This window comes from Triturus cristatus, chromosome 10 (assembly GCF_964204655.1).
Source record: "Triturus cristatus chromosome 10, aTriCri1.1, whole genome shotgun sequence".
Taxonomy (NCBI): Eukaryota; Metazoa; Chordata; class Amphibia; order Caudata; family Salamandridae; genus Triturus; species Triturus cristatus.
In genome coordinates this window covers 863,256,143-863,282,852 of record NC_140593.1, presented here as the reverse complement: position 1 = coordinate 863,282,852, position 26,710 = coordinate 863,256,143, and the positions used below count along the sequence as shown (strand labels likewise).

Below are 26,710 nucleotides of genomic sequence, written 5' to 3'. Positions count from 1 at the left end.
CATGTGCTCTTTCTCTTCCTCATTCCCATAACAAGTGTGTTGTCCAGAGCATCACAGGCAGCCTCACAAAACAATAGGCAAAGAGTGCTTCAGGTTCAACACATACAGTATTTTCATTTCAATTCAGACCTTTTTGATTTGTCAACATTTGTTTTTCTAGGCTAGTATAGTCTTTACTGAGCCCTTTACTTCTGGCATTATGCTTTGTTTTTTTCCTGTTCTTCCTTGGACATATTTGAAGTGTTGTAGTTAAATATGCATACCAATCCTGATGAACGTCCTTAGGATTGATTGTTTATACTTTAGCGGTAGGAAATGTCTTGAAGCCACTTGGAAATGCTTCCTGGCTACTGCCTTTGAGTTTGAATGTGAAGCCGGTCTTGTTGAGCCTGACATTTAATACCAAAATGTAAGCTTTCTCTATAAAATATATTATTCTGTATAGGGAGAGGTGTGTGGAGGAGAAATTGCCCCTTGTGCCAGGGATGTGAAAACAGCCTTCTTGATTGACCTTCAGGAAGTGGGGGCTGGCCGATGGGCAGATTTTTTCTGGGGGATTAGTAGGTGGTTTGAGCTTCAAAAACACAAATATAGGAGTCTTGTTGGTCTAATTAAAGAACAAGGTATGATCTGGTTGGTTGAACATGAAATATTTCTCCGAAGATAGAACACATTGTGGTTTGTATGGGTAATACACAAAGGTTGATCCTTTCTGGAAACCCGATGTCTGGTGACTAGCCCCGTTGTCCATATTATATACAATATTTTTCACAAGTTCTTAAACTATTATTATTATTGTTATTGTTTGTGGGCTACTTGAGAATGATAGATCTTGTCCTTATTCTAGTGAGTATGTCACATGGAAGCTTAAGGTTTCTTGAGCTGGAAAGGGATTTCAAGAATGTAACCATTGAGATGGCCACTAATGACTCTAGTGAATGGACAACAGAAGTGACCGCTCTACCACAACCGACTGCAGATGTCAGTGAAATTGGAGATGGATCTAATGGCTCAACTGATACGACTGCACTAAATGCAGGTGAGGTTCATTATGATCCCTGTGTATGAAATCCTCTGCTGGTGCATGGAGAAGCCTAAACAAAGCCATAGCAGCTCAGCATGTATTGCACCAAGTGAACAATCCCCTTCAAAAACTCTGGTTTAGAATATTACACCATAAAACATTCAGAACCCGGGCTTTAAGGTGTTGCCGAGTGGGATTCATGGCAGTCTTATGCTTCCACATGTCTCAATAGAATGTTTGTGCCACTGTCTTTCCTTGCTGATGTATTTATTGTTACACCAATTCTTTTCAAGTTCTGTGTGTGAATACATTTAAAAACAATGCCTTTTATTTACTTTTGAGCAGACATTGGTGCTCTTTCTACTCTTAATCACTGCATATTGCACACATTTGAGAGGACAGAAAAGTACTTGTATTTTGTAAGTTGCATGCCTGTAAACCATATATCTTTTTCTTAAGATTTCTCTTGCAACTTTTAATCTTAATATGTATCATTCAAAACTGTTTCAAAAAAACTAATGTCTTTGGGCCTGATTAGGAGCGTGGTGGACAAGGCACCTCATCACAGTGCCTCCCGTGATCTGGGTGCATCAACATGTCTGTCTTATTTAGAGCAGACAGTCTGACATGCCTTTTTCAGTTCGGAACTGCCAGTGAAACCCTAGCAGTCCAGAACTGAAACAATCTAAAAATGAACCCTACAAACGGGAAGAAATCACCCAGTGTTTCAGGGTTATTAGTTTTTTATTTTTCGAAAACAAAGTCCCACTTTGGAAGTTTATTTTTAGCAATACAAAGTTTGCTGTGCAGCTGTTGTAGGAAAGTGGCTTTCTGTTGCAGTAACCCACATACATTTTGCTAGATTTCTGATGCACTTGGACTTGATGCACCCTGGGTCCCTCTCAATCCGGTTTCCAGGGTCTGTGCTCTTTCCCAAAAGTGTACATTTGCACCCTACAATTGGCACCTCTCTGGCTCCATGTGGTACCTTGTAAAAGGTACCATGGGTATCAAGGGCACTGTGACCAGGGAAGGCCTCTAATGGCTGTAGCACATATTTTGCCACCCTTTGACTGTCCTGTATCTTAACACACACACACTGCAATTGCAGGCTGCAGGTTTTGGTGCAGAGAAAAGTGAAGAGTCGACAATGGCAAACCATTGCCTATGGTATAGATAAGTCAACCCTCTAGCTGGGTGCACTATACGTCTGGTGAGGGTACAATTGCATGAACATTGTAACCATACAGTGTCCATTTTAAGATATTGTAAGTGCAGTAAAGCAATAAGGAGTATATGGACCAGGAGTTTGTCATCACAAATTCCACAGCACCATAATGGCTTTATTGAATTCTGGGAATCATACTTCTCAGCATAATAAACCCACACTGATGCTAGTGTTGGATGTATTATACAATGCATTCAGAGGGTATCATAGAGATGCCCCCTGAAAAAAGACCAGCCTCTGGTGGGATCCCTGACTGGGAAACACCAGCCTGCCACCACGAGACATGTTTCTGGACCCCTTGTGTGGGAGCCTTCACTCCCTAGGCTCAGAAACGAAGTCTTTCCTGGGCAGGGGTGTTCCCACCTCCCCAGGTCATAAAGAGCCATCTTTGGCAGGGGAGTTTCAAAGGCCTTGCTGCCATGAAAAATTAGAGCAGCCCAGAAGGTGTGCCCACATCTGTGTGGGGGAGACGAGGTGAAGCCCACTATTCAGTGCACGCCATCTTGTAGATGGCAGACACTCTCCAATCAGGATTAGGGATTTAGCCCTCTCCCCACGTGTAGTCACCCTAAGGTCAGTAGCCCATTGACAACTTTCTTGAAACCCCCAAAACGCCCCCAAAATACAGTATTTATGGGGCAGCTCTGAACCCAGAAGTCATACAAGCAAGCAGAAGAAGAAAACGGACCGGAGAGAGGTGCTGAAGGAAAAAGAGGAGGACACCTACTGACTTGGCCCCAGCCCTACCTGCCTGCCCCGACCTCGACCTGCTCCAGCAAAATTGTGTTGTGTTCAGCAGCCCCCAGAAACTGGTGGACCTGCTCTGCCTTCCTTGCAAAATCCCTGTCTCCCTTGAGCCCGGGAATTGCTCAAGCCACAGATTCTGGTTCGAGCTGGATCCCCAATTTGCACCACTCTGCACCTGATGCCCACAGCCCAAGTTCGAATGGCCCAACACCACAAGGAGGTCCCCCCAGCGAAACTGACCTGTGACCTGGTGGTGCCCGACTTACCTTAAGCTTCCAGCCAACACCTGCAGCCTCTATCTCGAGGGTCCCGCTGACCGCGAACGAAGCTGATGAGGAAACCCCACGCCTAAAGACACTCCTGTACCTGGCGCCCCATGGCCTTGGGTGGCCCAACCAATGGTATCCAGGCATCCCCCTGTATCCCAACTTATTTCTCCAACTGGTGGTCACCTCTAGGAAGCCTCCCTGCCCAAACCTGCAATCTTTGTTCTGACCGTAGGTCTCCTATTGAAAACAACAGGGCACCTGATGCCAACACAGCACCCTGCACCCGGCTGCCCCTGTGCCACTGTGGGTGCACCTTGTGTGCTAACTCGAATCCCTCTTTGCCCTGAGCTTAACCCTAATGGCTTTGCTCCCACAACCCTGTGGCTTGCTCGAGAGCAGCCACCAACAGACGGCCCCCTAGCCCCATGGGATAACATTGGGCCTCAGCATTCTGCAGCCAGTCGCCCTAGTGCCGCTGAGTGTGCTCTTTGAGTGCATCCTTCACCCTGGGGGATCGCTTGTTCTAACCCTAGAAACTCAGCTCTCAAAACCGATTGCTTACCTGCAAACCGATAACCTCATTTTCGTCCATAGGATTGCATTGACTGTTTTTTCTCTGAAAAAGTTCTAAGTGTTGAGTTGTGTTGTGAATAAAAACCCAAGCAACTGTAATCACAAAGTAATCACAAAGTAATTACAAAGTAATGTCAACTATTTTTAAACGTTTTACAAACCAGTAACAAAGTCAATTTCATCCAGCTTACATATTCTTAGCAACCTGTTTTGAAAAGTACAACTTTACTTGCCTGTAGCAAATCCTGCTTGGTTCTAAAAAATTAAATACAACCAAAGAAATATTTTTATACAAACAATTGGTCTCAGTTCAGTCTTTGTGTGACATAATTTCTTGCCCGAGTGTGTACAATAAATGCTTAACACTACCCTCTGATAAAGCCTTACTGCTCTCCCACACTACCACAAATAGAGAGTAAGTCGATATCTATTTTTACCTCTGTAAGACTTTGCGCATCCACTGGACTCTGTGCACACTACACCTTACTTTGGTATAGTATATACATAGCCAGCTTCCCACAGCTGTCTAATACATGGTGGCTGTTTAACAAACTTTCAGCGCCTTCAGAGCAGCATCCTTGGTGGTGGCTCCTCCGAAGGCACAGAGATCTCCATAGAGCCTTTAGGGATGCCAAAATAAGGTGAGTGGTAGTTTGACCCGGGTGGGAGAGACAATGATCTCTGCCACTCTGATGGATGGCGGGCCAGCTGCTATACTCCAAATTAGGCCTATAGCTTCCTAATCCAACTTTCATCTTTAATCTGCTTTGCAGCGCCTATGTAGTGGCCTCATTATCTCTGAGATTTCATGTAAATAGATGTCTGCAGAATAAAGCCATCAAAAAAGGTGAAACGCTTCTCACTCTAGGTAGTAGGGAATGGGGATAATCATCTCTTACACATAATACCCATTCAGTACTAAGCCTTCCAGTGACCACATACCCTCATTGAGCTAAACCCAGTACCATCAATGTCTCTTGAAATAGGCAACATTCTAAGCATAGCATCTGAAATCTGGCCTATCAACGGATTTATAGGAGACTTTCTAATTATATGATTTTGGAGTAAAACCCTTCTGCAGCAGTGCTGTTTCAGGTAGTCACACCGCTGCAGCAATAATGTCATTTTGTGGAATTCCATATCTAATTCTGAATAAGCAAGGGGCGTTTGCTTACTGATATTCAAGGGGTGTGAATTTGGATTCCCTGCTCTCCTTGTTGACTTACAGAGACTGAAAGGGTCCACATGAATCAGCATCAATCTCTAGCTCATAACATCATGAATTAAATGCCACCTGCACTATGTTTTATTCAGACTTCTTATTGGGCATCCAGCTACTGGAAGGTTGTACCTTTTCTTTCAAGCTGTTTACTTTGTTCCTGAGGATAGTCATTACTATGCAATAGTTTGGTGACTAACTGTCTCTTACAATTTATGCTCCAGGGCTTTGCGTGCCTTCAAGTATTCATGTTTGGGCTCTGATTCTCCAAGTTTTAAGTTGTTGATCACTTAATATTTAATGTAGGAGGTGATGAGGGTTTGGAACTCAGATACAGTATGACAAGTCAACAGTCAATAAAATTCCTGTCAGACCCTTAAATACAAAATTATATGTCTGCATTTACAACAGCAACATAGAGATCCATAAACACATAAAAGGGCAAAGCATTTTCTATGCCAGAATATCACCCCAAAATTATAGGAATATTTATGTATCTAGCACATGCACTCCAGTTAACTTGAGTGTTTATACACAATGCAGTCCTTTGTGGAGACTTTGCAAAGGCATGTACAGACTTTAGATCTCTTTGGGTTACTTTGTTTTGCTATAGGTTTCAGTGGTCATACAGGTTTATGGAGTTTATGTGAAAGTGATATGTCTGCCATGCATTTCTAACTACATTTGAGTCATCTGCACTTTGCCCTACTTCTCTATTTTTGATGGTGCAGGGAAATGAAAAAAAATATGTATAAAGCACAAGTGTGACCTGTGAGCTAGGAGACCTAAAATGTCTCCCAGCTCTAGCCTAGATGACAACCTCAAACAGAAACAGGCAATATCTAGGGAACAGCCAGGTCTTCAAGGCTTTCCTGGAGGTCAATAGATCTTGACATACTCCAAATGATGGAGGTGAGGTTTTCCAGTGTTGAGACGCTTTTACCAAAAAGAGGACGTAGAGGACAAATGAGTTGACAAGAGCCAATTCTGAGGTACCTGTACCACTAAGCAAACTCATCTTCCAAAAGTAACCTTGGGACTTCATGAAGGTTTACTGGCTTTAAAAGGTAAAGCTGAACACTATCTCTAGTTAATGGGGTCTAGTATCACTGGTCCTCTGTCCACCAGTGACAGTAACATTGCTTATGGGACACAGTTAAGAAATTTAGATGTGGAGCAAAGTGTCTTCCTGCCAGTTAATGATACCACTGGGTACTAGAAACAGGGGCCATAGGTTCTGGACCTATTCTATAATCACACTCTGATGGTTCTTTTTTTTAGCAGCTTGTAAGGATAGAGGGGAGAAAAGTCGTTATCATTACTAGTCAATTCAATAGGTAATTCTTTGACACATAGTAACCACAGACAACTACGTATGTTAGTTAATTTATTACAAAGCCAAAAATAGCTGAACATAAACACTTCAATATGAGAGTATGGAAATACATCGGAATCAGCATCAAGCCAAATCAGCGAATCCAGTGTAGGCAATGTAGCATAAACAAGACAATTAGTTCTAGAAATAGAATGCAGAGCATCAGAAAGCATGAGTTCAAATTTCCCTGCACCGAGGGTTGTTGAGTATAAAGCATCAATCTATCCCTACTCTAACACTACCATGGCATCCCACATGAAGCAGTATAGCATCTTCTACCACAAGTGGCTTAACAACGCAGTCAATACCACAACTGTGTCATTACCACAAGTTCTATTACAAAGCAAGTCATTACAACGACTTTCTTTAGGGAAGCGGTGTAATTTGGAATAGTGTAAATTGCTGTTCCAACTCCAGTCGGTGTATCAGTAGGGGCGGTGTTGGACCTAAAATCCCAAACCAGTCCAACCCCGCATTCCCTACAGCAAGTCATTGTAATGACTTGCGTTGTAATGGAACTCGTGGTAATGTAGCAGTCATGGTATTGACTGCATTGTAAAGGCACTACAATGTAATGCTTGCAATGTAGTAGATGTTTCCCACTTAAGCATCTTCTGGGGCAAGACATAAAGGTAAATGTATGTGGAGTATGCAGTTCCTAGAGAAGAATGAGTGTCTATGTGGGGCAATGACTATTCTGTAGGGTACGCAGTGGGCGTGACCCTTTAAGAATCCACTGCCCTCACACACCTGAGGTCTTCTTGTCTGCCGTTTAGTGAAGTGCAGGTGTGGGGGATATCTGGCAAAGAGATCCCATTGAGGGTGCCCGTCGGGCATTGCAGCGCCGGCCCGACGAGGAGCAAACGTCCTTTGATGAAGCATGACACCTATCCAGCTGTGTGAGGGCATTTGATTCTTGCAGGGTCACGCCCACTCTGTATGCAACAGAATAGTCGTTGGCCCACATAGACACTCATTCTTCTTTAGGAACTGCATAGCCCACATACATTTATTAGGTTATTTGGATAACGTATACTGGACCTTGATGCTCTCTAGGTCCCTCCCTTTGTCAGACAAGACATAAAGGTGTCAGTCTGTGGAGTCTCCCAAAGAAGTCTCTCTACAGTAATGGGTCACATAGTGTGAAGCTACCGAGACAGAGCTCATTCTAAGATGCTCTCTCTCCGAAGGCAGAGAAGAAGTGGGCTCTTTCCCTACTCTAACATTGCATTACTACAGGTATTTTTCCCAGAGTCCTTGCAGGTCACGCCATCCACTCCAAACACGATATCATAGCTGAGTTCCTGAACTGCAACATGTTGACCTTGATTCCCAAGCCTTCTCTGGTGTGAAAACACAACAATTTCCCTTGTCGACTTTAGCTCACAATGTATGTCCTTCTGTCAAGGCAAGCAACTATGGTTCTAATGGCACGGGAGCAGAATGACGCTAGTTTCCAATGCCCCTCTCGAAACCTCCCTGCTTAGTATCCCAATAAACCATTGCAGGTAAGTACCAAGGGGGGAAAGGGGAATGGGACAAAGAAGAGACAGTTCCCAACGCTCTGATTGTTCTGCCAATCTTCTATTCTTCTTCGTAGTGTTCTTGTAGTGCTAAAACACATATGTAATGTAACTTTACATTTCCATTTATCTAATAATAACTTACTTTCCTTAACATTTAGGGTTGCTTGTCTTACCAGAATATGATTGGGAGCCTACTTCTCTTCTTACTTCTCTTTTTGCTTTCTTCTTTATTTTTGAAGAGAAGTGCAGTTCAGTAATCTTCTTTCTTCTTTTTCAGGGACGACCAGCACCTATCCTGCTTCAGCATCCTTCACAAGAAATGATACAGGTAAGTCTAAGTTTTATTTATTAAATTCTGTAATGGTGTGCCTCTAATTTCTATTAGTGTACTTACAGTGTGTTGAACTGAACTGGCCGTATTAAATGGTGTTCTGGGAATTCATGTCTCTACCTTTCTTTCTTATACCACAGACTTAGTAAAGGCTTTTTAGCTTCGTAGTATAAATTGCAGTTATGTGGTTTTTATCTATTTCCCCTTAAGCTCTTCATGTGTTGGAAAGCGTCTTGATTTATGGAGCTCTAATTATTACCCACGAATATCTCTGACTCTGGGAGAAAATTATTTGTTTAAGGGATGTCATTTTTATGTTAGTTTTAATTAGCTGTTCATGTCCTTGAAAAGAACCTTGATTTATGGTGTGCTAATCATCACACACAAATAACTCTGACTCTGGCTGAAAAGTATTTGGTTTAAAGATTTTTTTTTTATTTAGTTGAGAGGAGACTCGGTGTGTTAAAAGAGAAGCCAGAGTTATAGATATTTTGCCTCAGCTGACTGAACACAGCTGAAATTGGATGCTTGCATTTCTTACTGGTAAACGCGGCGTGTTGAAAGGTCACACCCGCGTTCTGGAGAAACGATATGGTTCTGACAGAAATTGTGTAATGAAAGCCTCTGAGAATTCACCGAAGGTTTAGAGGGGAACTGAGGAAGCAGTTTTAAATACTTTTATTTCACCTCCATCCTCCGGGTGATATTTAGAATCTATGCTATTAGCTTTCCACAAAAGTATTTCTTTTTTACATGACAAGAACTAAACAGTTCACTTACCTTGACTTTGGGAATTTACAAACCGTTGAATCTAAACCCGGTGTGCACGCAAACTACCCTGACTGACTTCCACAACACCCATGCAAATTTGTTGCTCTTCCTTGAAGTACTTCGGTGAAGTGCACAGTGGAATCTTGGAGCGCGGTTCACCAGTGTGTGATTAACCTAAATGACTAGACTGCTACACAGCGATATGCTGCAGCAGTATTGGAATATCAGCTGCCATGTTGGAATTTCTATGATGCCAACTTGCTCTCCACCTCCAGGGATCAAATGCTTTATGATGGTTTTGTGAGGGAGAAATGGTGTCCAGAGTTAAATAAGGAGAAAACCTACCGTGAGTCCTGACAGTACCCACTCCCAACGGGGTTTCTTCCAATCGTGGTTTAGCTGGGAATTTAGCATGGAAGGCTCTGATTAATCGAGGGGCATGGACATTGGTACTTTTTTCCCATGAACGCTCATCAGGCCCATAACCCTCCCAATCAATGAGGTACAAAAGTTTGTTTTGAATCTTTTTTTAATCTAAGATTCGTTTCACCTCGTACACCACCTCACCATCAAAAATCAGCGGATCAGGAGGGGGAGTACTCCTCAAACCTGGTTGGACTGGTTTAAGGAGAGAGATGTGAAAGGCTGGATGAATCCTAGTTGTGTCAGGCAGTGATAGTCGGTAAGTTGCTGGGTTAATGACCTTCTCAACTAGATGGGGCCCATGAAACGGGGTTGGAATTTACGGGAGCCTTTGAGTCTGAGATTTTTTGTACAAAGCCAAACTAAGTCCCCTACCTGAAGATGAGGTTCTTTTTTACGTTTCCGATAAGCAAAGTGTTTGTAACGATCTTTAGCGATCGACAAATTCTAAGTTGTAGATTGGTGGATTTTAGCTATCTGTCCGGCAATGTCTTGAACAGAGGGAACTTCTACATTCTCAAAATAAACATGGGAATTAGGATGTTTGCCTGAATTTACAAAGAAAGGGGAATGACCAGTGGACACATTTAAAGCGTTATTATGAGCACACTCAGCAGTCCACAGATAATCAGGCCAATCACCCTCTTCATCTAGCAAGTAAAGTCGAAGATGTTTTTTCAGTTCCTGATTAATGCGCTCAGTCTGACCATCAGTCTCCGGATGGAAACTGTTGGAGTAGCGATGGTCAATGTTAAGACCTTTGATGTAGTCTTTCCAAAATTGCGACAGAAACTGAGAGACTCTATCTGAGATTAGGATTTTAGGAATACCATGGAGACGAATAAAATGTTGATTGAAAAGTATGGACAGTTGTTTGGCAGTGGGTGTGCCCTTGAAGGGTACAAAATGTGCCATCTTACTAAAGGTGTCAACACAGACAAGGATGGTGTTGTACACATGAGAGGGAGACAGTGTGCCAAGGATAGGGAGGGGTTGGCATGGGTTGTAAGAGACCTTTAGAGGCCTGCCTGTACGGTTCCCCTTGCACAAAGTCCACATCTTAAAACATATTGACGAACATCTCGACACATGTTTGGCTACCAAAAACGCCGTTTGAGTAAGTCTTCAGTCTTTAGTATACCCTTATGGCCAGCCAGAGGGTTGTCATGACATTCTTGCATCGCCTTCAGTTGAAGTTCCTTTGTAGGTAGAAACAGGGAGGTTCCATGATAGGGTAGACCATTCTTAATAGAACGATGTAGATCTTCAGTCGCCCATTTCTCCATGTCTAGATCAGTCATAACTTCCCAAATACAAGTCTCAAAAGGCTCCACAGAGATCACACCAACAATCTTATCTTCAGGAATGATTTGTAGATCCTCAATGACAGGAGCTTGATTTTCTGTGTCTAGCCAGGAAAGAACATCAGCTTTTCCATTCTTAGAACCTGGGCGAAAGGTAAATACAAAATCGAAGTCTGCGAAATAGAGCGACCAACGAAGCTGACGTGGAGTGAGGGTACGAGCATATCGTGGAAATTTCAAATTGCGGTGATCAGTAAACACCGTGACCATGTATTTAGCTCCCATCAGATAATGCCTCCAATCTTTGAAGGCATCTTTAATGGCTAGAAGTTCTTTCTCTGCAATTGTATAATTACATTCCGCAGAGTTGAGTTTGCGAGAACGATAAGCCACTTGATGTAACTGCCCTGTGTCCTTGTGCCGTTGTGAAAGTATTCCTCCGGTGGCCAGATCTGAAGCGTCTGTCTCTAGGTAAAAAGGTTCGGAGGGATCCGCATGAAGCAACACTGGTGCGGTGGTAAAACTTTCTTTCATCAAGTTAAAGGCCTCTTCCGCTTCGTCAGACCATTTGAATGGAACACCTTTTTTGAGAAGACGAGTAAGAGGAAGGATCTTTTGGGAAAATCCATGAATGAATCGCCTATACAAGTTAGAGAATCCGATAAAACTTTGAACCTCTTTGATAGAGGTAGGAGATTTACAGTCCGTAATCGCCTTCACTTTCTGTTCTTCCATTTTTACACCTGTGGGTGACAAATCAATACGAATCCTAAAAATTCCACTGTATCAGTGTTGAACAAGCATTTCTGTAACTTGACGTATAGGGAATTCTCTTGTAAATGTTGTAGAACAGCTTGTACTTGATCTTGATGTTCTTCTATAGAGTTGGAATAAATCAGAATGTCATCAATGTACACAATGGCACATTGGTCGATAAAGTCACTCAAAACATAGTTAATAAAGTACTGGAAGGCCGCTGGCGCATTACAAAGACCATACAGCATTACTAGGTACTCGTAAAAGCCATATTTGGTCCTAAACGCCATCTTCCATTTGTCGCCTTCCCGGAGTCTAATCAGGTGATAAGCTCCTCGTAGATCTAAACAAGTGTAGATTTTTGCTTCGTTGACCTGATCAATCAAGACCGAAATGAGGGGCAATGGGTAGCGATTTTTAATTGCTATCCTGTTGACTGCCCGAAAGTCAATGCACGTTCTGAGATCTCCCCCTTTTTCCGGCACGAAAAAAATGGGGGAAGAGACTGAAGATCGAGATTTTCTAATAAACCCGTTCTCCAAATTCTTGGCTAAATATTCTTTCGAATGGACGTTTTTTTTTTCCGTTAAGGCATAGATCTGACTGCACAGCAAGTTTGCCCCAGGTTCAAGATCAATTTTGCAGTCATAGGGCCTGTGAGGAGGTAGAGTTTCAGCCTTAACTTCGTCAAAAATGTCAGCAAAGTCTTGATATTCTTCTGGTATCTTAGTTTGTTTGGATCACACATACCGAACTACCATTTTCACACAGCTGAGCAGCTGCACTGGGTTCAGAAAATTCGGTCGAGTTTTGAAAACAATTCCTGGTGTAGTAGGCAGAATTTAATTGAATAGTACGAACTCCCCAATCAATCAACGGGTTGTGTTCAGTTAGCCACGGTAAACCTAAAATCAATTCCAATTAAATTAAATTCTAGGGTTTCTCGATGTCCTTGGGCGGTAGTCATTTGCAGAACTTCTGTGTGACTGGTTATGGGTCCAGAGGTTCAATCAGTACCATCTACGGCTCTGACCTTCTCACTTTTCTCTTTTCTGATAGCTTGCAATCCAATTCGATTAGCAAATTTGTGGTCGCAAAAATTACCGGTTGCTCCAGAGTCAACCATGATCATAATGTCTTTGAGAACTACCTCCCTGAATTTTAACTTTACAGACATAACCAAGTGGGGTGAGGAGACTTGTAGGGTGTTCACCAGTTGGTGATTTATTGGAGTTGTTTCTTTGTTAGCATCCACCAATCCAACTCAGTTGACTGGTGGTGCTGCTAGTTTTACTTCTCCTTGGCTGGAATTTTGGGTCGCTTCAAGCATGTTTCGACAAAATGTCCACTGCCTCCACAGTACATGTACAACTTATTTATTCTTCTCTTTTCTTTTTCCTCTTTTGAGAGTTGTCCTCGGATAACACCAATTTGCATAGGTACAACTCCCGAAGTTCCTTCTGTCGTACGCGTGGATTCCGATTTGGCTCGATCAAAACGGGGAATACTGGGTATAAAATCTCTTCTTCGTTCTCCCTTCCGCTCATTTTGCAGATAATCAGTCTCCAAGGTTAGATCCACCAGTGCTGAAATATCAGTAGGACGATTTGAAATCTGTGACAACGCATCCTTTAGTTCGTCTCTCAACCCTCTGTAGAATACTGCCGCTCTTTTATTCTCGGGCCAGTCTGTTTCTACCACCAATTTATTGAATTGGGCTAGGTAGGCCACTAGTTCTCGGTTGCCCTGTTTCAATTCTAACAATTTGTTGTCTGAGGCCTGAGATGCAGTTCTTCTATCGAAAATTTGGAGAAATTCTTTTTTGAAGTCATCTAGATTATACAGGATAGGATCATCTTTAGTTACTAATGGCATGCGCCATGAGGCGGCGTCACCACTTAGGTAAGATGAAATGAAGGCTACGCGGGACTGTGCATCGGGGAAAATCGTTGGTCGGCACAGGAAATGTAGGGAGCATTGTGTTAAAAAAAATTGCGCCTTCTGCGGGTCTCCATTGAATCGCTCAGGAGGGGCAAGAGGGATTACAGGGGATAATGAATGAATGACTTGTGTTGGGGCAAAGGATAAGGTACTGGTGTTAGGCCTTTGAATTTCAAAGGAGGAGGTTCCTTGACTAGACCCCAAAACTGATTCTCCTGATTTTAAACTAATTAGTTCTTGTCTCAGAATTTTATATTCCTCTCGGACTGCCGTTAAGTGTCTTTGTATATTACCTAAAATGTCTCCTAAGTCTTTTAACTCAAATCCTTCCGTCATCCTGCTCAGGTGCTAGTACCAATGTGGGCACTTCACTCTGTCAAGGCAAACAACTATGGTTCTAATGGCACGGGAGCAGAATGAAACTAGTTTCCAATGCCCCTCTCGAAACCTCCCTGCTTAGTATCCCAATAAACCATTGCAGGTAAGTACCAAGGGGGGAAAGGGGAATGGGACAGAGAAGAGACAGCTCCCAACACTCTGATTGTTCTGCCAATCTTCTATTCTTCTTCGTAGTGTTCTTGTAGTGCTAAAACACATATGTAATGTAACTTTACTTTTCCATTTATCTAAGAATAACTTACTTTCCTTAACATTTAGGGTTGCCTGCCTTACCAGGATATGATTGGGAGCCTACTTCTCTTCTTACTTCTCTTTTTGCTTTCTTCTCTATGTATGAAGAGAAGTGCAGTTCAGTTATCTTCTTTCTTCTTTTTCAGGGACGACCAGCGCCTATCTTGCTTCAGCTTCCTTCACAAGAAATTATACAGGTAAGTTTTATTTAATTCTGTAATGGTGTGCCTCTAATTTCTATTAGTGTACTTCCAGTGTGTTGAACTGAACTGGCCGTATTAAATGGGGTTCTGGGAATTCATGTCTCTGCCTTTCTTTTTTGTACCACAGACTTAGTAAAGGCTTTTTAGCTTCGTAGTATAAATTGCAGTTATGTGGTTTTCATCTATTTTCCCTTAAGCTCTTCATGTGCTTGGAAAGCGTCTTGATTTATGGAGCGCTAATTATTACCCACAAATATTTCTGACTCTGGTAGGAAGTTATTTGTTTAAGGGATGTTGTTTTTATGTTAGTTTTAATTAGCTCTTCATGTCCTTGAAAAGAGCCTTGATTTATGGTGTGCTAATCGTCACACTCGAATAACTCTGACTCTGGCTGAAAAGTATTTGGTTTAAAGAATATTCCTTTTTATTTAGTTGAGAGGAAACTCGATGTGTTAAAAGAGGAGCCCGAGTTATAGATATTTTGCCTCAGCTGACTGAACACAGCTGAAATTGGATGCTTGCATTTCTCACTGGTAAACACGGCGTGTTGAAAGGTCACGCCCACGTTTAGGAGATACGAAATGGTTCTGACAGAAATTGTGTAATGAAAGCCTCTGAGAATTCACCGAAGGTTTAGAGGGGAACTGAGGAAGAGCAGTTTTAAATACTTTTATTTTACCTCTATCCTCCCGGTAATATTTAGAATCTATGCTATTAGCTTTCCACAAAAGTATTTCTTTTTTACATGACAAGAACTAAACAGTTCACTGACCTTGACTCTGGTAATTTTACAAACCGTCAAATCTAAACCCGGTGTGCACGCAAACTACCCTAACTGACTTCCATGGCGCCCATGTAAATTTGTTGCTCTTCCTTGAAGTACTTCGGTGAAGTGCACAGTGGAATCTTGGAGCGCGCGTCACCAGTTTGTGATTAACCTAAATGACTAGACTGCTACACAGCGATATGCTGCAGCAGTATTGGAATGTTAGCGGCCATGTTGGAATTTCTACGATGCCAACTTGCTCTCCAACTCCAGGGATCAAATGCTTTTTGATGGTTTTGTGAGGGAGAAATGGTGGCCAGAGTTAAATAAGGATGAAACCTACCGTGAGTCCTGACACCTTCTCTCTCCTTGCCTGACTAAAACACAAAGACATTATTCTAGCTAACAAGGGCACTCCTTCCACCTGCAGTACAAAACGTGCGAAGGAACGATAGCCGCAGCGCACAGGAATTCAGCGAGAGCCTGCAGGGAAATGCATTACAGGCCCACAAAATTCAGTTAACATAAGAGAAATGGGAAATGAGTGTCACAAAATTGCTTAGGAGATAAGAAACATTCAGTTAATATTATTACCTACACATGAAATTATACATTAATAAACACTTTTAATAAATGGGTGATTGTCAGAGGCACAAGACGAGTTCTTTAGGTTAATGTTTTATGCTAGTTACATTTACCTTCTACATTAATTTGCCATTTAACTGTTCAAAAGCCTGAACACATCACATTTCACGTTATTACATTGCGAAATTCTAACACTTCACTTTAATACAACAAAGGATTATACGTGGGTGCACTTTACATGTGTGATTATAATGCATCCCTACAAATAAAGCATTATTTCCGCATCATCAGTCCCCCCTCTGATGATCTGTGTTATCACAAACCACCATTGAATCCCTGTAGAGTAAACTGAGCTGAATAGATGTCATAGCTAGTCTCCTCTTTCTGAACTCTTCCAACCGCTTAAGATTCTCACAGTGACAGTCCTGCAGTCTTTTCACACTTCTTTCCCTCTCCCTAAAGGAATCCTCGCCTTGTGCCATTTGCATGCTCTTATAATACCGAATAAGATGATAACACAGATCACAACAATTATTATTGGCTTCAAGATATATCCAAGAATTCCCTTTCCTAAGTTAGCAAACCAACTTCCAACTGTTCCAAATCCCTTTCCAATCTTATCTCAAACTCTCTCGGTTGCCAAGTCATGTATTTCATTGCGTAACTCAGTGATGTAACTTGTATATCCCCTCAGATCTTTACTTTTATCATGAATGTAAGTACAACACTGTTGGCTCCTCAGCATCTGACAGACCCCACCATCTTTTGCCAATAACACATCTAAAGCAAGACGGTTCTGCATCACCATCGCCCTTATCGAAATCATCTCTCCATCTACGAGCAACAATGTCTGACAATTTATCCACAATGGTAGACAATCTTCTAATCTTGATGTCATTCAACACTACACCCAAACAGGGTATCATCACTCCAAATATGTCTCCTACAATTTCTCCAGCACTCAGTCCATGTTTCTCTCTATGATTCTACATTTCCTCCACAGTCTCCAGATCTTCCACATGGTATATCTTTGGAAACACACTCAGCCATATTACGAGTACCATACCAATTGTTCGGAAGCCAAACATATGCATTCTTCTCACACACAAAGTATACTCTAGGCACCATTTGCACGGCTTCTTAAAGGAGCTTCTTTGAAGAAGCATAAATTAAGAAGATGTGATCACACACACTCTGTCCCACAAAGATAATGTCATAACAGCTCTGTACATGTCGAATGCTGAGCATCCCTCGTTGTTCCCAATCTAGAGCTATCAGACCATAGCTTCTCTTAGCCTTTTGAGAGAAATCCTCCTTGGTCGACTTAACATTTCTTTCCCTATTATTAAGATTAATGGTTAGGCCTCTATGTCTATCCTCTATTTGATGTACAAATGTATTGTCTATGTCAGTTAATGTGCAAGTGTAATTGTGTCTATGTGCAGAAGCAGTGTCTAGTTTTACTGTGGGTACAAAATACTTCCCCATTCTCTCTTCTTGCTTGTAATAATCATATTTGTTCAGATGTTTGCAGACTGGAACTTCTGAAAGTACCACATCATAATTCGAGAAATAGTACACTTAATGACACTTTTCATAAAACATGCTAAGGAGCAACCTACAACTAATACCATATGTCAAGGGCAGGTAGTGGTACCTAATACCTTCCTAAACCAAAGCGGGCATGCATACGGGCATGCATACACACGTAACACTCTCTCACACGGTATTCACATATTCATACAGCAACTTTGCATAAGCATTCAGTGGGTAATAACCTTTAGGCACAGCAACGAGTCAGCTCTATTAAGCTTTTATCAGATGCTAATATACCCTCTTTTGAGGCAGCAGTGGTAGGTGTAGATGTTCCATGTAGCCCCTCTGCCTGTACCTCAGCTTTGTGTGCACTTAAAATAGATTCAGTAAGGCCTGCCACTCTCACTATGATTACTCCTACAATAAGTGTACCTATAATACATTTCTGCCTATTTTAAAGTGGCTTGGATTGTAGCTGTAAGAGGATCAACACACATAGGGGTCTATTACGATGGCGGGCGGACTTTCCCAACAGCTAAAGGGACCGCCCGCCATAGATGTGGCGGGCCCGCCATTCAGATTAGGATGCGCTTGCCACACTGGCGAGCGCATACCACATTTTGTGCTGCTCTCAGATTCCCTCCATTGTCTCTTAGGCATGAACCATCAAGAAAAGGGACTTGATCGGGGTCAGACAATGGTTCATTGGCAATGTCAGTTCTCGGCTTGTTGCAAAGCTCAGTAACATCTAGACAGTCATGGTCTTCATAATCTTCCCCATCAGCATTTGGAACAGGCAACAAGGTACCTGGATTTAACACAGATCAGCCCCTCAGAGTCACACTTTGTGCTGCAAGTAGCACTTGTTCATATCTTGTTAACCTGTTATTAGTCAAATGCTGTGTTTTGGTTCTCGTCATCAGGAGCTCAGCTGAGTGTAGTACATACTCAGTAAGTGGATGACCCATTAAAATGTTCCCACGTCATACAATAGTGATACCTGCTGCAGCAATGAACTTGAGACACCTGGGCAACGCTGAAGCTACAGGATCTGATGTAGCTGGGAAATAAGCCACTGGTCTATGTGCACCTCCATGTGTCTGGGTGAGTACAGAAAGAGCACAACCTTCCTTTTCGTGGCAGAACAGTGAAAACACATTTTTGTAATCAGGCATTTCTAAAGCTGGAGTGCAACAGAGGCACTCTCTCAGTTCCAAGAAGGCAAGTAAGCAGTTGTTATCCCAAGGTACTGGATCACTCACATCTTTGTGGGTCAGCATCTGCAAAGGTTTTGCCTTGTATAAGAAATTTGGAATCCATTTTTGGCAGTAGCCAACCATTCCTAAAAACATCTTGATCTCTTTCTGGGTGGTAGGCTGATTCATTTTCATGATTGAAACACCTTCCTCTTGCTTTTCTCAATTCTTTGACTCAAGTACTGAACTAAAGTAAGACAGTTCTGAAGTTTGCTCGGATACCTTATGCCCATTGTCAGCCAGATGGTTTAGGAAGGCGATAGTATCGTCCCTGCAAGCCTCCTGTGTTTCAGATGCAATGAGGAGGTCATCAATGTACTGAACTAACAATGAGTTTTGGGGTAAAGCCAAACTGTCAAGGTTCTTCTTTAAGACCTGATTGAAGATGGATGGGTTTTTAGTATACCCTTGAGGGATACAACACCATGTTAAGACACAATTTTCAAGATGGAAAGCAAATATAAATCGGCTTTCCTCATGCAGTGGAATGGAGAAAAATGCCTGACAAAGTCCAATCACTGTAAACCAGACAGCTTCATACGGAATCTGGAATAGGATCACAGATTGATTCAGTACCACAGCACAACATGGAATCATGATATTATTGACTTTCCTAAAGTCCTGAACTACTCAATACTTTTGCTTGGTTTCTGCAATCCTATGATGGGCGAATTGCACAGACTTCCTATGATCTCCTTCAATATGCCCTGCGCAATCATGGACTCAATTACAGGTGTGATCCCTGCCACCGTTTCTGGGGTCAGGTTATACTGAGGCAATCTCTGGAATTTTGCATTAGGCTCGATCTGTGTGCAGACTGGCTCGACTCTTTGTCAGTCCAATTTCCTCTCCAGTGAAGTCCCATACCACTGGAGAGTCTCAAGTCCAGCGGCATGTCTTCAACTGTCAATAAAGGAAATATGGCCACACAATGATTGTGGATCTCTAACTTGAAAGCGATGTCCTCTTCATTAGTCTGCAACGCAATCCCCGTTGGTGTACAATAGATGGTACAATTCAATTTGTACAAGAGGTCATGCCCTAATAAATAGACTGGACTTAAATCACACACCACGAACTGGTGATGATCCTGAAAAGTTCCAATTTTCACCGGCACATCTTCTGTCAAAGGGTTTGTCATTCTTTTTTTAGCAACTCCTACAACTTGGATTGATTTTCCCGAGATGGGTAGGTTTGGGACCACTGCAGATCTCACAGTAGAATGGGTAGCACCAGTATCAATCAAGAACGTAATGAGATGACCATCTATGTCAGCTTCTACTAATGGCCCACTCTGGTCTACATCTAAGACTGCGTCAAGTGTACAGTCTTCCTCCCCCCTCAGGCACTGTCATAAGGACGGGTCCTGAGTAAATCCATCTAGTGCTTCCATGAAGGGCATCTGATGGTACGTTTGATTGCCCTGTTCAGCTCTTGGAGGTTGCGGCACTTGCAATAACTGGTTCTGATTCCCTCCCGCATTAAGGAAGGTTGGCCTTGTCACTGTCTGTAACTGGTTTACCACATCTGTCACTTGCACGAGTTCTCCCTCTTGCACCTGATTAAATGGATTTAAGCAGCACTCGCATGTGCTTCCAATGCCCAATCTTGTGACAAAAGTGACAGGCAGTTGTCTTTTTCAGTGGCATCTCTCCTTGTTTTGGCATCTATGGGGACACCTCTTCCTCTTCTCTGTCCCGCTGGACCTGATGTACCCTGGACACTTCCTTGGATATTCCCCTGATTGGGACCTACTGTTCCTCCAATTGCCTGCACTTGCTCTCCCTTGTGTGCATTTCACATTTGGACCAGCATTAATTTCTCCTTTATCCTCCTATGCTTGGAATCCACTTCATCACTGCATTACCTGGCATACTGTAGAATTTCATCCATGGATGTATTTTGCCAGTAGATCAAATGTTATTGGATCATGAGGCTGATTTCTGGCCTCAATCCTGTCACAAATTTTAAGACAAATTGACCCATGTGTTTAGGGTCGAGTGTGTCCAACCCACTGTATTGCTTCAAGGTTTGTAAGAGCCTTTCGTAATAGGCATGCACTGACTCCTTAGGATCCTGGGTCGTTCGATCTATCTAAACCCAATCTATATCTTGAGGGGCTATTTTGGACTGCAAACATGTCATCGCCGGATCGTAATTTTCCATGACCAAAGGCCAAGGACCATGAGATACAGAATCCCTTTCTGACTCAGCAGCAGGCCATTCAATAGCTATTTTGCATGCAGACCATAGATCACTAGGAACCACAATTTCAAACAGAGTACTCGAGTCAATCCACAACACTTTCAAGATTTTAACAAAGTGATCGACTTGTTTGTACCATTCAGCAGGTTTCTCCCTCAACCTAGGGAAATCATTTGTGAACGCAGCTAGGTCACCCCTAATCCAAGGGACATGCACATACCCTCCATTAGGCACCTCTTGTAATGGATATGCCTCATCCTCCTGGAGGTGGTGTTTCCCCTGTCACTTTTCTGGCACTCTTCTTCTTAGACCACATTTCCTCCCACTTATTCAGCATACTCCAAGCCGGTATTCCTATAACTAACTCTTGGATATGCATTTTCAATCCCATTGTCACTCTCTTTTCCTCCAGCTCCTGGTCACTATAGTTAAGCCTATGATTCCCCTGTAGCATTTTCATTCAAGACAAGTCTACTTCGTACCTCTGACCTATTAGGGTTGGGTGGAGTTCACAGAGTTCTACTCCGCGGAATTCCAAGTAGTTACTCAGGAACTCCGTGATATTCCGCGGAGTTCCGCCTATGCCTAATAAAGAAGTCGGAGTGTTTTCCTGGGGGCCTCTGCAGCGCTCTGTGTGGGAACCAAGGTCCGCTCATGTCCCTGGCTCTCAATTTTGTTTTTAAGTTTCTCAACAGGGTGGCTTCGAATTCCTGGAGTGACTTGGTGCATCAGTGCAGGCTTTGCCTCTCGCATGCTTTGTATAAAGTAACAAATTTAATGAAAAGTAAAACCCAGCATGCTGATTGCCTAGTGGTCCACCATCAGGGAACAAATTAATATGCGGAAGAAGCTATAGAAGTGATGCTTACAATCATGGTTTTGTTCATTTGATTCAGCAACAACATGCCAGGGGCGTGATAACATCTTTGTAAAACAATAAAGATCATCAGTGAGGTACTGAAGTGAAATATATAAGTATTTTGGGTGGAAATTACGCCAAAAATAATTCCAAACAAAAAACTAATAAAAGGAAGCGCAAAAATTACCACGTGCCAATATGTCAGTTGTAATACCAACAACAACAAGGCTCAAGGGGACAAACGGGAAACTATTTCAAAAGCTTTTCTGTGGAAACCAACTGCCACATACTGTTTGCAACTTGGACATAGTATCAAGTCAAGTTAAGTCAATAGTTTATTGTATATGAATACTTACAATTTACAATTTTAAAATATATTAGGCAGAAACTAGTTGTGCAATTTCTTAAAATCCGAACCAAGTGAATAATGCACATAAGATGTAACTAATAGTTTAAACAAACTTATAAAAGTTTATATTATTCAGATTTTTCATGGAGCTCAGGTAACTGAAATTGTCCAAAAAATGAACTAACCAGGTCCTGTTAAGCTAAAATGTGCCTATACAAGATGCTGAACTTTACATTAAAATTTGATCAACTACCGTTTTATCTGTTATTCAAATTATCCCTTGATTGGTTAGGCTTTTTGTCCACTTATTACCTGGGCTTGTGAAGTGGATCCATGCTTGAACTAGGCCTATGCTGACCTTATTCATGTTTTTTTGGTTTCCTCTAAATCGGCTGCCCCAAAAGCTTCCTTACTTTTGCCAGATATTTTACGCCCTGGCAAGCCAAGATTATAGAGGACCCTTCCAACCAACGTATCACAGCTTGCCTGCATGTGCGAATGTTCAATTCATTAAAAATGGGTTTTATAAGCAGACTCTTTAAATCCTTGACTGCAGGGCAGGCGAACAGCAGGTGATTTAGTGTTTTATTACAAAAACCGCATAGGCGACAATGTGCTGCTTGTTGGTTGCTTTTCCAGGAAGGCTGTAGGTCTTTCGAGTCATGCATACCCAGGCGGTAATCAATAAGGCTCTTTTTCAACTCAGCGCTGAAATGGGTTACTAAGTAAGCCCCTGGCTTTGTTGATCTGTAAGAATTATTCACAGTCCACCCATGCCGGTGTTTTGATGTTGTTATTTTATCTTCTAAGAAAGACTTCTTCTTTGCTATATTATTTACCGATTTACCAAATACTGCCTGGTCTACCAAGCTGTCCCATGTCATTTGTATATCCAGTTCCGCAAATGATTTTCTCAGTTGGGCTCCCCATGAATTTGGGATGTCTTGATCCATCTGGATTTTAATTTCTTTCTAGCATAGACTATTCAATGACCCTGGCTCAGATGCACAAAATTTATGGCATAGCTTCACAAAGCCACTCATGCTCTGGAATTTCTGATTCTGAAGGCCGAATTCCAGCTGAACCTGAGCTGGGGAGGCGGACTTTGGTAGGTTGAATACAGATTTATACACCTTCCTCTGGAGTTCGTTTAATAGTTCAACCTCTTTACCGCACCAGACAACTAGGGCACACGACAATGTGGACAGAATTTATGTTGCCATTATTTTTAAGAGATGAGCATAGTGTCATTCTACAGGCGAATCCTGGTGGGTTGTTCAACTGCTTGTGGGCTGCTGCACGAATATTTAGATTTTTACAAAAGAGCGCAATTGTCTAAGCATTTTTTTTCACATCAGCGTTTAATAGGCCCGCTCATACCCAGTAAAGTTCTAGTGCATTAGTGACGCTCGTTTCAGGCGGTGATAGGAAAACTGAGCAAAAACTACACACTAATAGAAAAACATACTATCAGCCTCCTATTTACAGTCTACGACAGCAAATGTTATTGCGATATAGAAACGGCAAGTTGAAATAAGTCTTTGTTAGTGATAAAAGTCTCAATGGCACTGTCTAGTTTTAGATTTTTTAAAAATGTCTACAACGTCTTTTGTTAAAACTGATTTATCAAGGGTGTCAGAAAATTTTATTTGCCAAGTTTATTTACATAGAAGCTGCATCTTGTCATAGCCTTTTGAGGTACACTAATGGCACTCTGCACAGCTTCATATGTATTGTTTATATTATGCCATTGAAAATAAATATCCTTTCATAAAATGTGTTATGCGTACTAATAAACATATTTTTGCATGTTTATTACTACAATGAATCAGCACTAGTCTTGACCCCTCACCAGACCTACACTGTGTGTTTCCATTTCCAGTCATTGCCGCTAATGCACAATAAACATTCCAGCGAGGCAGCGTGACACAGAGAATTTAAAAGCATCAATCTTCAGAATCCAGACCATTCAAATTAAATCAAATGCTGTGTTTGAAGGGCTCTTGCATCTGCAGAGCAGTCAAGTGCTGCACAGTAATATGGAATTAAAAAAACACATCTGAAGACTGTGCACTGGATACAAGTTACAACAGAGTGCTGCTTGATCTGAGGAAAAGGTCAGAGGAATTGTTGATTCTAAATATGTTCAAGCAAAACAGAAATGCAATATGTAAAAACCTTATGGAGGAGAAGTTGTCAGACTCAGCTCACACAATCCTGGGGAGCTGTGTACTGCTCTTAACTGCGCAAACTCTCTGAGAAAGAAAATAGCATCTTCCACCTCGTCTCGGGTGCAGCAGTCCATGGCCTGAAAGTAGTACGTCTCCCAGGAGTCGTCAGGAGCCAATAGTGATCTCATCTGGGATGGACCTAGAACTATGCACATGCTCTGTGCCTTCACATCCCAAGAGATGGGCATTTTTAAATAAGGCAAAATGGCGACAAACCTTTGGTTAGGCGCCGGAAAACTTTGATATGCAGCAATGGCAGAGTCTTTGCAGAACTCAGCACTGCAAGCAGAGTGCGGAGTGACGAAAACTTAGCAAATTCCCACTGATTATCTCGTCTATCTCACCCCTCAACCTCACCACATCCACTAGCTTCTCCGTTACCTCAGGTTTAATGGTTACCTGACCTGATGTACTGTTCCAACCTTCCTTGCTGTTATTGCGATCTCGCAACCAATTCTCTAAGTCTGCAAAATCTAAGACATGTCGATTTCCCGCAACTCCCTTACTTGCACTTGTTTCTGAACTTACACCTACTGGTCCTCTCACTGGCGTTTTCCACATCCTCAAGTCTTAACTAGTGCTTGTCATGGGTATTGATCGTATAGTACTGGAACCAATATGTTTTCCCGAAGGATCAGCAGTAGCTGGTAAAGGGGTACTAGATTCCACAGCCACTAGAGATGGGGGATTTCTGTTCATGTTTCCTGACCTTCCAAATGCAGTTCCATCAGCCTGAATGGATTGTCGCTGATTAAGGTTTCCCACTGAGCTCAGGTCATACACAGGAACAACAGGACCAATGGTGACCGGCACTTTAAAAGCTTTCGGTAACTGTGAAGAAGCGCTAACTCTGCTTTGTTCCATACATTCTAAAGCAGACACTCCTGTCTCCCTTACTCCTGCGGATATCCTTCCCACAACTCCTGTATTAAGACCTGTTTGAGATGGTGAAACATTTTCCACATTTGCTGTTCCCTCCTCTGGGTGCATATTGTAAGGTGGAGAACGCTCAGATAACAACCAATCCAACAAGCTGCTGTCAGTATCACTCCCAATACACCCATCATTCCCATTTTCCCTTCTATTCTGATTCTGAGAGCCTCTCTATCCGACCAGAATTGGGTACAGCCTCTCCCCTCAATGGTATCCACTCGCCATCCCTTATGCTGTGCATCTCATTGCGCTTCCTGAAATGCCCTTAAAGCTTTCCTCATCTTCCCTTGATACAACTCCCTTTTCTTTGCATGTGCTGCCCATATCCATGCGTATAATGCCTCAAACTGTGTTGATCTAGGCAAAGGTCACAGCGCAACTCTCACTACTCTTAACTGGTGCAACCAAAACATAGAAATGGCAATTCACCCTCCTTTTCATTGATTTTGTGCCAATTTTGGAGCCAAATTATAGTATGGAGCCCTAGTTTTGTTGCAACATAGTGTGCTGGAGTATCCTCAGGTGGCGCTTCTTCATCCACTTGACTAACATCCCCTTGATCACCCCTAAAAAAAGATCCCCCAACACTTTAACACAACACATAATTGAATTGCAGTTTGTAGTTCAAAGATTACGATGGACAGTATTTTCCAACCACAACTTCCCAATGACTACCAGCCAATCACAGTGCTGCATTTTGCCAACTGACCTATCGTAGCATGGCACACTCTGACGTCACCTTCGCTCCTCGCAGTGGCTCACCCTCCTTTACTATTTCTCCATACACATTCACTCACACAATCGTCTTAAACTCCATAGTAGTCTGCCATCTTAAATGATGGATAGAATTCAATAATGCAAGAACATACACACAGTGACCCATGACCTGTGCTGATCACCTGAATCCGTATAGTTCACCTCTGTACATAAGGTCCACTAAACGATTCCTATACATCCCATTCACATAAAGTTCCCTGTCTTAGGTGGAGCTGTTGATCAGTCCTCATGGCAACTTCTCAATTCTTTGGTCAAACAATCACAATCAATCTCGGTGTCTCCTACACCATTTAATATATATCCCGGGATCTGAGGCCACATCGGGACCTGAAACTCAAATCTCAAGCCTTGTAACATGTCCAGCCCAAAACCACATTCCCTTTAATCTTACACCAACTCCGCCAGACATCAAACAATCAATTAATTCCTGCAGCTTCACACACTACACCCACCCTATTGATACTCTTCCATTTGCCGCTGATCTCGCCACACCATCAAACTCCGTCTTTCTCCACTGGATTCCGTCACTCTCCTTTCTTTGTCATTGGGCTTTATTTTGGGACTCTGTGGTTCTAGGTTCTCTCTTTTCTAGACTAGTTCTGAAATCTCCCCTTGCTTCACGTGCTAACCATCCTATTCTGTTACCAACTGAAGGGCCGGGCCCATAAGTTCCTGACGTATTCTAGAATCACAATCCTATTGTTCTTTTTAGCAGCATGTAGGAGTAGAGGGGAGAAAGATTGCTATTATTACTAGTCAATTCAACAGGAAATTCTATGATACATAGTAACCACAGATAACTGCGTATGGTTAGTTAATTTATTACAAAGCCAAAAATAGCTGAACATAGAGACACCTCAATATGAGAGTGTAGAGATACATCGGATTCAGCA

The 26,710-nt window shown here is 42.3% G+C and overlaps 1 protein-coding gene across 2 annotated transcripts in view; it reads left to right on the top strand.

The window, feature by feature from the left end:
• LOC146796120 (uncharacterized) overlaps positions 1 to 26,710 on the top strand; it is a 531,425-nt gene that overhangs the window by 22,176 nt on the left and 482,539 nt on the right. For both annotated transcript variants that reach the window (XM_085628491.1, XM_085628489.1), the window contains exons 2-4: positions 848 to 1,039; positions 8,239 to 8,289; positions 14,264 to 14,314. In XM_085628491.1, coding sequence (XP_085484617.1) covers positions 848 to 1,039; positions 8,239 to 8,289; positions 14,264 to 14,314 — 294 coding nt within the window. The remainder of the gene's footprint in view (positions 1 to 847; positions 1,040 to 8,238; positions 8,290 to 14,263; positions 14,315 to 26,710) is intronic.